Below are 15,599 nucleotides of genomic sequence, written 5' to 3'. Positions count from 1 at the left end.
ACGCTCCTCGAATATTTTTCTCGTCTCTTTTTGGCGACTTTCCGTGCCATTTTTTCTTTATATGTATGTGTAGGTAGGTAGCACAAAAAACGCCTTCTCTTTGGTATGGATTCCTCAAAAGCGATGTATTTTGGAGAGTAAAAGGAAAAAAATAAAAACGGGAAGAAACGCAGCTCTTGAAGCTTCTCTTTATTGTGAATTTCACAGAAAAAAAATCCTTGGAAAGTTTAAAAAGGTGTAAACAAAGCAAATAGATGAAAAATGGTTGAAGTTTTTTTTTCTTTACGAGTTTCACAGGTAAAAGGATGAGTCTCCCTAAAAATATCCGGAGTTTATTTTGTATGTATTTTATGGTTGATAAAGAAAGGATAGGTAACTACCCCAAGAAATCTCCTTATCACCTTACCAAGTTACAGATTATTTCACTGATTTCTAAAGAACTGTCTAAAGAGAACTAAAAGCAACTTTTTCTAATTTATTGTGGTTTTCCAGAGAGAGCAAATTCTTAGAAATATTTTCGAGATAAGAATCGCATTGTATCAAAGCTTTCGACTCTCACAGGAAGCTTCATCAGTGGCATGATGGATTCAATTTCACTTTGAAAAGGCTTGAAATAAAAATAAATAAGAAGAAGAATTGTTATGAAAAGGGGGTTCTCTAATTGGCTGATACTTAAATGCAAGGAAAACATTCATTGGCTACTTTTTAAGGGGAGGAGCTTAAATGCTAAGACATTTTAAACAATGAATTTTTTCTAAAATATCACGTTACGAAGAGTCCTAAAATTGTGGAAAGCTTTGATTCAATGATTGGATCAAACTTAAGATTTAATTAATTTAATTAAAAACTTTAAACATTGTTAAATAGAAAAACTAGGTCGGATACTTTCAGAAAACAACTTCATAGATCCTTCAGATAAATGAAGGTGACAAAAAATGAATGAGAAATGCAATCATATTCAAGGGTGATTGCTAAAGGAAGACTGGGTTGATTGAAAGAGGATATTGGCTTCTCAGCAGTCAAAAGCAGAAAAGAAGAACATTCCACCTGTTTTATTTTACATCTAAAACATTGATGCTGTGTATGCTGCAAAAAAATGGGAAAATTGTCGTATAAAAAGGAAAACTTTATGCACAAATTCAACTTACCTTCATCTCTATTGCTCAATTTTTATTCAATGACACTAATGCAATATTTGTGTCACACGATGTTGTGTCGTTTGGTTTGTTGTGCAAAAGTATCGTTCGGATGGAGAACACCGGTTTGATATTTCCGTCGTATTGTGGAAAATATATAAATGTAAAGCTTTGACCACATTTACCTGTGAGAAAAGTGAACGAAAGCATTTTCTCATTTTGAGATTTTCTGCATGCAAAATGAAAATTGTAATTAAAAAACTATTCACCTTAAAATACAACTGGGTTTGTTTGTGAAAAGCAAAAAGGTTGGAGTGACATGAAACATTTCACCTGACAAAAAGCAAACAATGTAATGTCTATAATGACAAAGTTGAATTTCTGTAGCATTAAAAATTTAAACATTTTTGAGTATTGTTGGGGGGAGACGTTTAGTAGGTGAACTTATACGTTATTCAAAGCTACGTATAGAAACTTTTTCCAAAGCAGTAAACAAGTTAAAACTGCGACATTGTTTATTTCTTAGAAGTGATAAAAATGAAAATCAATAGACGATTTTTTTCTAAAATAAATTCCACGAAGAAAAGGTAAACAAAACAATGTGTTAAATAGAGATTCCCAATATTTCACCTAGTTTTTGCGCATAATAAATTTAAAAAAAATATCTACCTATCATTGATTATTTTTCATAAAATATTAAAAAGTTTATAAATATTTGTTTGTTATTTAACAATTTATTAAAAAAAATATTTTTGCTCTTTAAAACATTTACGAGGACTCTTGTTTTTTTTTATTTGATTGAATTTTTAAAATTGTTCAATTTTTAAGCTTTTTAAATGTATCTAGCAACCTTATTAAGTCTACATAAATATCCTAATATTGGTTTTAAACTTTATTAAAATAAATGAAGCAATGAAATAGGATCTAAACTTTGGAACAGATTTTTCAATTATCCTAATTGCCCTATTTTCTCGTAATTCGCCTAATTTTTCAGTATAATTACGATCAGTTACACTAGCTTTTATTTAAATTAAATTTTCCAGTTAAAAATGATTTATTTTGCAAATCAATACCTACTAAATGATAAAACGCTGGTATATTTCCGTCAGAAGGCCTACAAGAGCGATTGTATCTCATAAATTGGCTTATCACTTATCATTTCTCATTCAGTAGGTATTATATTTTCCAACTATCATCAACCTTGACTTATAGAGGAAACTAAAAGATTAAATTGTTGATATTGATTCTCCAACTAATAAATAACATCATCTACCTTTTAAATCTTTAAATGCATGAATCTTTCGACTTGGATTTTCTTAACAGGTGTTTGAATAATGAAAAATAGACTAATTCATGCAAAACAATTAAAAGATAAGCTTTTAAATGGCCCAAGGAAGATAATTTACCTGTGGGAAAATTTAATTAAAGGACTAAAACTCTGTGACATGTAGTCCTGATTAAAACAGCTAACAGGTGGCACCACTATTACTCTTCTTTCTTCAATAGATGGCAGTAGTAATACACGACGTAAAATTCTCTTACTATTAATTACAATTATGTAAAAAATTTCATTCAGTTGTATTAATTATTAGTTTTTCTTTTTTTTTCCTAAAAAGTTTAATCAACCTGAAAAGTGTTAACAAAATGTTAGGCGTGAAAATCTATGCCAGTGTGAAATGTTTCAACTTACTTTTCGCACATAATGTTCCTCACACACAGAGCAGTTTCTCGGCTCTTTGTGAGTGAGTGTGATAGTAAAATACAGAATTCTGTGAGAAAATTCACAAAATCTCGGGAATAGGAGTGTAGTGATGATGAGAAATTTGCGAGAGAACTTCGGTAGTCTCCGTCTAATGCTGGGGTTGTAATTTTGGGTATAGAAAAGAGCGAAACCAACATAATTTTGTAGTACAATTTCGGGTGTTGTGTGGTGTATGCGGGGAATTTTGTAGCAATGGTGTATGGATTTTGTGATGTGAGTGAATGAGAAAATTGTACATGCCTGGGGAAAGCAAGAAGGGTATACGTACGACGTTACTATTTAGTTGAAAAATTGTGTAGCCAGAGAGTCACATGGAATGTTGGTTTTTTTTGTTGTGTTAGTTCCTACGTGACGTTCATCAGTGCAGAACGTGTGCTCTTGGGTGCTTTGGGTTTTATTTGCAAGTGAGTGAGAGAATGAGAAGAAAAGTGCGAAGAAGCTTAAAGAGTGTTATTTTTATTAATATAAAAATTTAATTTATTATTTTTTACTTTGTTTTATTTATAAAATCATTTCGTTTGCGAAGTAGTTTATTGGGGGAGAGTGCAAAATATGACGGAGATTATTATAAAATGATCATTTCTATAGCACCTGTGACGTCATGCTGACTGAATTAACGCACTAGTAGTTGTAATTTACTAGTAGTGTGGTGTTGTTAGTAAGACCTATCTGTGTCAGACATTTTTTTTGCGCCACTTGTGCGGTATTTGAAATGGAATGAAACCTGTGTGCTGAGTCTCTTGTTGGTGGAGTTTTTCACATGATTTTCACCTTCGACAAGTTAATTAGATGACGAGGGGACTTTAACTGGTGGAATTTATGGTGTAAAAGGAGGAGAATATAGTTTATTGGATATACCAGTGTGTGTTCTAACTAAACAATAGTGGTGCTAGGCTAACTCTAGCTAGCCTGTGAAGCAGAAAAGCCAAATTATAAAGAAAAGTTGGCTAAAAAGGTTTACTGGAAAAGTTTTCCTTTTCAGAGAGTTAGAATGTGTTGGAAAGAGATAAAAGTCCAATTGGTGTAAATGTGTATATGAGATGTGAAGATTACAATGTTACGCGCGGTGTGGAAAAGAGATGAAAAATTTGCTGACTTGGACAATATGAGGTGGTTGCGTAAAAACTGACCGTAATTGGATATCCACATATTGAAGGAGAGAATAAGAAGAATAGAAAAAAAGAAACATATGTGAAATAATAATTAAATGCTCAACAATACTCACACACACACAGCTTGAGCTGAAAAGGTGCAATTTTACGTCGTATTCTTTTGATTCCCAAAGGCATGGTAGAGACGACGGCAAAGAAGAACGAAAGGACATAAAAAGAAGAAAGGAAGAATAAATAATCGGGCCCCCTCAAAGTTGTGAGATTTGTTTTTTTTTGGTGGAAAAAGGGGACAAAGAAAGTCCTCAGCAGCGACGAAAACATATTTTTAGAGGTGAAAAAGAGACAAAAATGCTGGAAGAAGATGATCTTATGATTTACCAAGAAGAACCAGAAGGAGAAAATAGCGATGACATTGCAGATGATGATGATGGTGAAGAATTTGAAGGTCAATCAGCAAACTTCTTTTATTTATAAAAAAAAAAACAAATAAAATGTATCAAAAGAAAACTTTCTAATTAAGAAAACTTTACGTGGGACATTGAACTTTTGAAGAAATTTTGCAAGAAAGATGTCTTATTCACTTTCATTGACATTCCCACACAACAACACACCTTTTGGGATGAAGAATTAGTAATTTATTATAATTTTTATCTAATCACAAATATTTCTTTTTGTTTCTCTTTTGCAGGCAATGGCGAGACGTCGTGGTGCTTTTCACAAATTAAAGGGGCTCTGGACGATGACGTAACGGATGCTGATATCATATCCTGTGTTGAATTCAATCACGATGGCGAACTACTTGCAACCGGCGACAAGGGTGGTCGTGTGGTTATATTCCAAGTAAGTTGAATATCCTGCTATGAATACCATCTCATCCTTCTTTCAAAATGAACCACCATAACTTTCATTAAACTTGATAGTTGTGTTTGACTGTGTATAGTGGTGGAAATGAGTGAAAGGGAATCCCTTCTACAGTTGACACATGTCTATCAAGATCTATTAAATCACATAAACCATACAGAATTGCTTTAATCGAAATATGTCGGGCAAAATCAATTGAATTACAATATATGGCTAGAAGTTTTGTTGATGTTTAGTCACGATATAGTTTTTATGGGAGATTTTTTTTTTCGTTTAGACAATTTTTACCTCGAATTTGGTTTAGTGGTTCACTTTGTCTAAACTGTTTTGTGCATTGATATAGAGTAAAACAATGACTAAATAAAGTGATTTTATTTGAGTTTTTCTCTAAAATTTGAATGAAATGTAAATGACTTTAAAATCGTTTAAGGCTTTTAAATAGCCGTGAGGTTCTAGTCGCTGCGTTTCGGCCTCTCTGAGTGACGTGGGTTCAAATCCCGTCATTGCCACATATTCCATAATTTTTTTTTCAACATTCCTTTAATTAAAAATTTTTTGACGAACTTTTAGTACAATGAAAAAATACCATTGTTTATATTTAAGTCGTAACCCTTTATCTGGAATTAACGAACATAGATGTAATCCCAATAAAAGACAATCCCATTAAAATAAGCACACAATGAACAAACAAACTTCTTTTCCACTTGAGAATAAAATGTTGGACTTTCAGTACAAATCTAATTCTAAAAGGATTAAGCTTGTACTTATTCCCTTTAATTCGTATACAAAGCGGTCTCTGACTAAATGTGAAGGGCATACAGCCGGAAATATTTTTTTTATGCTATTAACGTTCCGGCAAAATCTCGCATGTTTTGTATAACTTCATAGTGACGGTCAAATTCACGAAAATAAACTTAATTCCGCTACTGCGTGAATCGCCTCCACTTGAAGCTAAAAAAAATTGTAGATGGGAATATGAGGGAAAAAAAAACACGAAGAATATATTAAATTATAAGAAAGTAATTTCCAAATTTAGGTACGTCTGTTATGTAAGATATTTCAACAATTCCATATTATCAAAGGTTAGATAACAATAGATTGCGATATATTTTGAGTTAGTTTTGAGCCTCTCAAAAAGAGTTTTTGTTATAGATTTTTTTTAGCACTGTGGTGAGGTAATATTTTTCTCAATGTTCTGTCAATGTTCTCTTTTGATTCTTTTTGGCAAAATTAAAATTCTTCTCGTTCTTTTTTGTCCACATTTATAACGTTATAATTATAAGGAACCGAAAAGCTAATTTTATATTCTCTCCCTCCCACATTTTCTCATGGAAGATTCCGACGATAAATGCAAGAAATATTCTTTTCAAAAAAAGAAATTAAATTACAAAATAAAATGTTATATGTATCTCCATCATACACAGTTGGGGGTCCATTAACGTGGAAAATGTTTAAAAGTACCAAGGAGAGTGTTGTGGGCATACGTATATTGCCGTATATAAGATAGCAAGCAGAAGAATAAGCTTGAAAGGAAGTTTATTCGGGGCAAAAACATACAAATGCAATTAAATAATGATGGCAAAATTGTTGTGAATGAGGAAGAAGAGACATTTAGTGCTAAAAATGTTTCGTGTATGATGGAGGCAAAGTAAAATGGGAAGCTGTGTAACATGATGATGTGTTGTATGAGGTGAAGAAGAAAGGAAAAAAAAAGAGTCAAGACAGCAATTTCCATTGTATGGTGATAAGAGCTTTGGTCAATATTTGTTACATGTAGCTCAACTAAATTTGTCCAAAGTATCGTTCGCAAAAGTTTGTATGCTTGAATCGTAACCCCCTCACAATGTGACGATTTGTGTCACATAAAAGCAATATTTAATGAGTTGCAAGAGGGAGAGGGAGAGAGAGCTAGCAAACAGGCTCGTGAGGGATACTAAATTGGTGGGTGGAATGGATAAGATAAAAGATCAATAGAATTAATATCGGGGTTTATTTTGCGACACACACAACACACTCCATTGACGGCGAGAATTAATTTGTGGTTTGGAAAAGAGCTGTGAAAATTAATACCTATATCTCTCTTTTCTATTCAATATGGGAAACACATCCGTATATAATTATCAGATTTTCCTAGGAAAATTCGAAAATTGTGCTGGCAAAGCTTTTTCATTTGGACACTATTATAGAGAGTCAAACCCCAGGATATTCTCTTTCAGTGCAGAAGGTTGGGATAAATGCCTTTCTCTACCCACCCCGTCATTCTAGAGGCCATTTGAGTATTTTCCAAGTGGATGAAAATTTCACTCAACATTTAGTAATATTTAGATAACATTCCTTAATTGATTGTTGGCGTCAGTGTGACGGGATAGTCTTGTAAATTGATGATGTCTGCTTGATTCAATAGCTGTGAGAGAAGGTGGAACACCACGCTTGCCTTTGCTCTCAAATTATTTAGTGGGAAAAAAAATGTCCAGAAAGTTGGATTGAAAAATTAAAACTTTCAGGAAATTTTCCAGAAACTTTTTTCTTGTTTCTATGATTTTGTGAGTAATGGGATAGATTATCTTTGCAGGGAGAAAGGATTTCTTTTTTTTTTTTTCAACTTTCTTGAAAGTTTTTAAAATTGTCTTTTTACTAACAAAAGGATTCCCTTTTAAATCTGTTCTATTGGGATCTTGTTAGGCTGTCAAAACCGATTTAGATAAGTATTATAAGGATTTTTGTTGAATTACATCTTTCATCTCCTTGACTGATTAGTTAGATGAACTTGAAAACTTTGAATCCGATTTAGGCAAAAATGTGATGTTTGATGAAATTGATCTAAATCCGTTTTAGTTCAAATCGGTTTACCAAACCTTTCTGCAGGAATTGTTCAAATCAATGCAAAAGATGAGTTCTTTAATTAATAATGTTTATTATGTTATTATTGAAAAACAGAAAGGACGAACGAATTTATCGATTCATATTAAATTGCTCAAAATCGGTTCAAAAATTCAAAGAATAATTTGCAATTCAGCTTCATTTTTAAAATAGCTGAAACAGAATTGATTTATTTTTCATCTTAATAGATGAATTTGCAAGCAAAGAACTATTGAATAGAGACCTTCAGAAATTCTTATCTTTTAAGGATTTAGTGAAAGTTGTTTAGTCATCAATTTTATTTTGCCATGATAAAAAGCGAAACTTTACAACAATAAGATTTTACGTTCTTTGTAATATGAAACATGCTGGCTGGTGCTATTCTTTCTTTACGACTAATTGGGTCAAGTTGCTCTCTATATTATTTACAAAACTAATGTATTATTCTCATATAACGCTGTACGTTGTACTCTCTGTTTAATCGATAGCCTTTTTGGTGAGCAAATCCTCAAAATAAGGATTGTTGCGTCGTCGTCGTACTGCAATGTCTTAAAGAATAAAACATTGAGGGGTTAAGAGGGTAAAAAAAAACATGCAGATTCACTCTCATTTGGCTGCTTTGCAGACAATAAAAGAAATTATTATTGTGACGACTGCGAAAGCCCTTGAGAATGTGATTGGCAAGGAGAAGAATTGAAATTATGCAGTGAGGAGAACTTATTTTTAAGAAAAATATGTGTGTCATTCCGATGTAGGAACAAAAGCACCCAAGGAAAAGGAAGAAAGTATACTATGTAGATAGATATAGTACGTATAAATAGAGAGAGAATCCTCGGAATATAAACAATAATTCTTTTCACGCTGTCAGGAAAATCGGGGAGAATATGAAAAGAATCTTTCTTCCTGCATTTTTCTTTTCTCTATAGGTCTGTGTGTGAAGCAGTTTCATGCATACTAGGAAGAAAGAGAAAGAAACGTTTAGCAAGGAAAAAAAAATAAAAGAAAAATAAGCACAACGACCAGCTGTTTAACTCACTTGATTCGTCTCTATATAATAGCTTCTATTTCATTTATATATAGTATAAATGTTGTGAATTTGTGCAGAGAAAATTTTCTAAAAATAAAATGCCATAAATTTTACTTGCTTGCATTGCTCATCTTCACCTCAAATCGATTTTCCATTCTCTTTGTTTGAATTTTTATACTAATAGAATTATATATACGTATTACATAGACATAAATATGCCCAACACATTGTATAGCATATAAATTCGCATTATTGTGACGATTATATCAATCATACTCAGAGAGCGCTGTGTGCTAAGTATAACGCGACACTGAAAATAAAATCCCCATTATATCCTTTTCAAACACTCACCCAATCGCTTTTGGCGTGTGTGGAGTATGTCACTCGGGTATTGAGGGGGTGTGGGGGTGGAATATTGTCTCTCGTCCCTTTTGCCTCTTTTCCATATACATACATGAAGAGGAGTATACAGAAATCATTTTATCCACTCTCGTGACAAAGAGAAGAGAATACATTTTTGTGCTATTCTTCCTATTGACTTGCGGGGGAAATTGCATGGATATTATCTTTAATTCAGCACACTCATGGAAATGTGCTCAAGTCTCTCTCGCAATAACTATTTAGCTTCTATTTAACTCCCCAACTTGAGTGAATATATAATATAAAGTGGATGTGTGTTTATTTTTGAATGCTCCTAGTGCTGAAAGAAATATTGAGGCATTTTCATTCTCATCACTTTCTGCATTCTTATTATATGTGTACAGCCACATACTTTCTTGCACTGCTGAATGACCCCATCATTAACACCTCAAACAAGTTATTGCTGTAAAAATAATTTTTGCGGCTTATGAAGGGATTTTATTGGGGGTCACACTAATTGAAAATCATGAGAAAATTTTGATTTGGAATTTTATTTTAACCACAAAATAACTTTTGTGGGTAATGTTTAGTTTCAGTGTATGATTTCTAATCTTTTCTGATTGGTTCTGGCATGAATCTTTGGCTTTAATTTATGATTTCTATGTTACTGGATGAAAGAAAGGTTAAAGTTGCTTTGAAAAAAAAAAAAGTTTGTGTCAAGACGATATTCGATCCGGGGATGTTTAGCTTATAAGGGATGCATTTTTAACTATTACGCTAATAACTCTTTTTATTTAGCACTTGTGTGTTTAAAATTAAACAATTTTTGACTAAAAATATAAGGTTTTCTTGCAAAATTCTCGTTACTAAATTAACTAAATAAGTCATTATTTAAAGTAAGGGATGGTCACGTTATTTTGGAAACTCTACAGGAACAAAATGGCCAAAATGTGAGAATTTCAAATAAATTTTTTGAGCACAAAAATTTATTTTCTAAATCAAAAATACTGAATTCTTATCAGTATTTGGCCATTTAACAAGAGTGCAAGCAGATTTCAAAATTTTGGTTTAAAAATTGGCTTGAAAATCGCTCTTGAAAGTCCCCGAGTTTCCAAAATAACGTGACCATCCCTTATTTTCTCACAATTGGAAAATCTAATAATCTCCAGGCGGAATAATTTAATAAACAAACTTCGCTTTTAAATTTTATTTTATGAAACGTGATTCACGGATTATTTGCAATCAACAGTGTGTGTTTAGTATGTTATAAAAGAGGAAATTGATATTGACAGGATTCGATTGCAATGCTGCGATGAAAAAGAAATTAAAAGGAAAATCTCCATACACGTTTTTCCCTGGAGGTATATAGTTTTATTTGTTTTTATTTCATTTTCCTTTTTTTTTATAAATAATCTACCAACATTCCACTAACACTAATTTGTAATAAACACGACAGTGCAGCAAGTTTTCACGGCAGTGCCCCACAATATGTATTGATTTTGCATCTGACAGAGAGGTGAAAGTTCTAAATACTGGGTGTTCTTCTAAATAACATAATCTCATATTAAATCAGCTTTTCGCGTTATTATACACATAAAAGTTCAAAACTTGTTAATTGAGAAGTAATTATGTAATTTAATGCAAAAATTTAAACTCACGTTAACCCGACCCGGTGAGCTGAATTAACTGACACTTGAAGCTCTCTCTCTCTGGTGCAAAATTGGCCTAATTAGTTGGATATTTTACTTGATATATTTACTAAAATTATACATAGCAAAATAGACGATATTTACCTACATTAAATTGTTTGGGGGCATATGGCGGGTTGGAAAAGCAAGTTTATGCTGGTAAAAAAGGAAGGTTTTTGTGATGCAATCTTCATTACAGAATATATTTATTTTTCCTGCCCTTTTTGACATGACTCTCGGTGTGTTGAGGTAAAAAAGAAAAGAAGTTGCTTTGCATAAAGATCCGTAATCTACAATGAGGAGGGAGGAATTGTTGAATTTATTTTTGACGGTGTTCTTACCTTTAAGAATTTTTGCAAAAGTCTTAGCGCTGTGTATTTTGTGTCGTTATCGAATTTTAGCTGCCTTCCTACAAAATGTATTTATATGTTATGTATATGTTATGTTACAAATATGAATGAATAATTTATAAATTAATTTATATTTATAAACATGTACCGTGTTGATGTTTCTAAATAAGATTAAAAAATTCATTTTCACGCCTAATTTAGGTTTTAATTTTAGCTGAAGGTTGCTGTGGGGGTTTGAGGGATGTAAAGTTGGCTAAAATTGATCATTCATTGTACATTCATGTATTTGATTTTCTCAAAATTTCCCAATTTTCACCTGTAAAATCGCCAGGAAACTTTACTAATTTGTTGCAACTCCTTCTTGAAAATTAAAATGCAGATTTAATGAAAAGTCTGAAAAGGCAAAAGTTTTCATGTCTAGAGTTTTAATTGAAAATGTGGAAAATAGTTTATAATAAATTCATGAAAATATCATGATGTACAGGTAAAATCTAAAACAAAGATTTCCAATTTAATCGATGAAGAGAGCAACATTTTCATTATTTATTGTTGATTGTAACAAAATAAATTGCTAATTTAGCAGTGAGATTAACTGATTATTTGATTTTATCAACTTATTGATTTTAATTAATTTTTGATTTAAATTGAATTTTAATTTCAATTATTCAGGAAATGTTATTCGCCACGAGATTTGATTTAAATTAACAAATATAGGGGAAAAGGGGGTTTGTTTTAACTGTTTTGATAAATAGTTTTCTGATTGTTTATGGAGATTGAAATTAAATTTTATTTTTGTGATTTTTTTTTCATTTTGATAAATTTTTCTTGAATTACAAAAAATATGCGAAATAGATTTTTTTTCATTTATTTCAATTCTCATTTTTTTGGAAAGTTTCGACTAAAATATAGGGGCTATTAATCCATTTAAAAATCAATGTTATTCTGGAAATTGTCACGTTTTTTTCTAAACTTTCAAATCAGGATATAAATAAAAAAGAAAACGTTCATTTATAAAAAGTAATTTTCATGTACATAAGTATTTATAAATAAGTTTCTTTTTAAACTTTTTTTTTGATATTTCTGCAATTTTTTAATTTTTCTAATGTTTTTCTTTATTTGTATTTTTTTTTATTTCCTCTATTTTCCTTTGCTTGTTCTGCATTTTATTTTTATATTTTACATTTTTCTCTATTTTTTTTTCTATTTTATCCATCCTTTCTAATTGGCGTTAATCTTTGCTTTTGGACAAGAATAAATAATTTTATATCAAAAAATTTGCAAGAAATATAATATTACCCCAGTTTCCCCTATTTATAATCACACAAATTATATTTTTAATTGATACGCCGTCGAGTTTTATAATAAAGTAAGTTACTTAATTAATTTATAGCAATTTCAATTAATTTTTATTGAAAATCATCTTGAAATATTTCAATTGATTTGTTAATATTTTTATTAAATTAATTATAAATCCACGTTTATTTGCTAAACTTAAACTAATTCTCAAAGAAGCTATTTGATTGTCCTTTGTTAGAATTGATAACAATGCAAATTGAAGATTTTCTACTTGATTATAAATGTGAGCAATATTATGTAATGAGAGCTTTATCACAACGCCCAAGAAGAGTGAGTTCTTTGCATTATTAGAAGGCATGATGATGTGTGCCTGTGTGTACCATCGCCATACTAAACACTGACTAAGTGAGAAATATTCTGAAAGTGATGAAATGTGAATTTGTTTACCGAAACTGCTTAGCGGGAAGATGAATGGTAAATTAAAATTAGTTGGAGGGAAAGCAGAAAGTCGCGAATGTGTGTGTGTGATGAACGTATAGGTTGGTTTTCATTAAGAATTTTATTTGAGGAAATTCATACAGAGAGCAGAATCTTTTGATTAAAATATTTATTTTTGGTGTAAATTTTATGTGGCAACCTACCCATTGGCAGGGGGCAGAGGGGACTATTTTTTCGGGTGATATTTCATTGAAAATTTCGACCAAGCAATTCTGTATGGGGAAAAACTTTTAATCTATCGAACTTTTGTTGTTTTGATTTTAAATATAATTGAATTTTTTGAAATTTTAATTGAATTTTTTGTTCCGTCGTCCTTTGCTTTTGTTCCAGGGTGAATAAGTGAAAATAAAAATTGATGTATGTTTTTGTTGTTTTATTTATTTTTTCTGCAGAGAGATGCGGCATCGAAGAGTTCTGTGCCACGACGAGGCGAATACAATGTGTATTCAACATTTCAATCACACGAGCCTGAATTTGATTACCTGAAGTCGTTAGAAATAGAGGAGAAGATAAATAAAATTCGATGGTTGAAGAGGAAGAATCAGGCGCACTTCCTTCTATCGACAAATGATAAAACCATAAAGCTGTGGAAAGTGTCGGAGCGTGATAAGAAGGTTGAGGGGTATAATACAAAGGAGGACACGGGTACTGTACGCGATCCAACACACATTACAGCCCTACGGGTGCCGACGATAAAGCCAATGGACCTTATGGTTGAGGCATCACCAAGGAGGATTTTTGCCAATGCTCACACGTACCACATCAATTCGATATCCGTTAATTCTGATCAGGAGACATACCTTTCGGCAGATGATCTGCGTATAAATTTGTGGCATTTAGAAATAACCGATCAGTGTTTCAATATTGTCGATATAAAGCCAACAAATATGGAGGAATTGACTGAAGTGATTACAGCTGCGGAATTTCACCCGACCGAATGCAATTTACTCGTCTACTCGAGCAGCAAGGGCACAATTCGGCTATGTGATATGAGGTCGGCCGCCCTATGCGATCGCCATGCCAAGCAATTCGAGGAGCCGGAAGATCCCACGAATCGTAGCTTCTTCAGTGAAATCATCAGTTCGATAAGTGATGTGAAATTGAGCAATTCGGGACGTTACATGATCTCAAGGGATTATCTCAGTATAAAGGTGTGGGATCTTCATATGGAGACAAAGCCCATTGAGACGTATCCGGTGAGTCTCTTTTATTTATTTATCTTTTCCTTTTCAATCTCTTTATTTTGTGCAAATTCCATTGAAAAATTTATACCTGATAAGGTCCAATGAACACACACACAAATAAGAAAGATAGAGATGCGTCGTATCATGGCGACAATTACGATTTAAAAGAGAAAGAAATAAATTTATAAGGGAGAAAAATGCCAAACACACGCTTATATTTGGTTGAGATAAGCACGGACGATATGTTGGCGTATAAATGCGACCTTCAGTGACGTGCTCTGGTGAAAAAAAGGGGGAGAACAAAACTCCTCTAAGCTAACAATCTCTCCTTCATTTCATAGCCTATATGCAGCGATAAGTGACTGTTTGTGGCGTCAAATTTGATAAGTTTGTGAAAAGTAAGAATTGTTCTCTCTCACACTGAAAATGTTGCATTTTCAATTGAAAAATAATTTTATTCTAAAAACTTTTTTATAAATTGATAAAAAACGGAGATTTTTTTTTTCAAATATTAATGCAAGTTTCAAGGAATTTCGTTTACTTTTCTTCCGGATATCAATTGAAGGTTTTAAACGTGATAAAATACATTTAATTGATTCTTTTTTTTTTGCATTTTACAAAAGTTGCTCGTTTGATGAAATGTTAATCATACAAGGTTTGATTGGAATGTTTTAATTTGTATTCATACCACGTTTTACATCTCCCTCGCAGACAGATTGTTCTCAAATTCAAATAATTCACATGTGGTTGGTTTTGTGTATACCTCCTATACGTCTGAAGTAGATATATTAAAATATGTTACAACAGTACATTAGTGAGACGGGGGAGATTAATTTAGAATTTAAATTAAAAATGTTTCTAAATTTTGAAAAATAGAATTTTTTCTTGATCTAATGTATTCATATTTGTAAAATTTTAATCAATTCAAATTGCTAAATAAGTGGAAATTAATAGTTTATGTAAAATTGTATGTTTTTCAATGGAAATGTTTATCTTGTCTCAAGTTAATTGCAATATTTTTTAATTGCCGGTTTTATTGCTGTTTTGTTTTAGTTTAAAACGTTTGTCTATTAACCTTGAACTTGTAATGGTTAGTTGGGCGTGTAAGTTCGTTTTGTTGATAAATCATTTAAAGTTCAGTGATTTTTAGTCATTTAATCATCAGATGGTTGTATTTAAATGACAGTTTGCCATAAAAACCACAGAAAAGATTTTAAAATTGGAATTTTTCTGATTTTGGATGTTAATTCTGGAGAAAATCTATTGTTTTGTACATGATTTGCCTAGCAAAAACTCTTGTGAGACTGTGATGTTTTATAAGAACGAAAAAAACTGTTATGGCACCCTAGACACACGCCACAAAATAAGTATGCTGGTTTATTAATTTCTAAAAACTTTTATATGATCTTTTAATTTATATGACGTATTGAACTTGTTGTTTTCATCAGCATTTTCATTTATATTAA

At 31.7% G+C, this 15,599-nt stretch overlaps 1 protein-coding gene across 3 annotated transcripts in view; it reads left to right on the top strand.

Annotated features, from left to right (window-relative positions):
• The window catches only part of LOC129786260 (protein phosphatase PP2A 55 kDa regulatory subunit), a 32,791-nt gene that overhangs the window by 11,868 nt on the left and 5,324 nt on the right, over window positions 1-15,599 (top strand). For 2 of the 3 annotated variants that reach the window (XM_055821152.1, XM_055821153.1), the window contains 2 exons: window positions 4,699-4,850; window positions 13,342-14,145. In XM_055821152.1, coding sequence (XP_055677127.1) covers window positions 4,699-4,850; window positions 13,342-14,145 — 956 coding nt within the window. Of the gene's footprint in view, window positions 1-1,081; window positions 4,456-4,698; window positions 4,851-13,341; window positions 14,146-15,599 lie in introns of those variants that run through there. The other variant, XM_055821151.1, reaches the window with a different exon arrangement.

This window comes from Lutzomyia longipalpis, chromosome 1 (genome assembly GCF_024334085.1).
Source record: "Lutzomyia longipalpis isolate SR_M1_2022 chromosome 1, ASM2433408v1".
NCBI classification, from domain to species: domain Eukaryota; kingdom Metazoa; phylum Arthropoda; class Insecta; order Diptera; family Psychodidae; genus Lutzomyia; species Lutzomyia longipalpis.
Note: the sequence above shows the minus strand (reverse complement) of the source record. Positions and strands in the feature narration are given on the sequence as shown.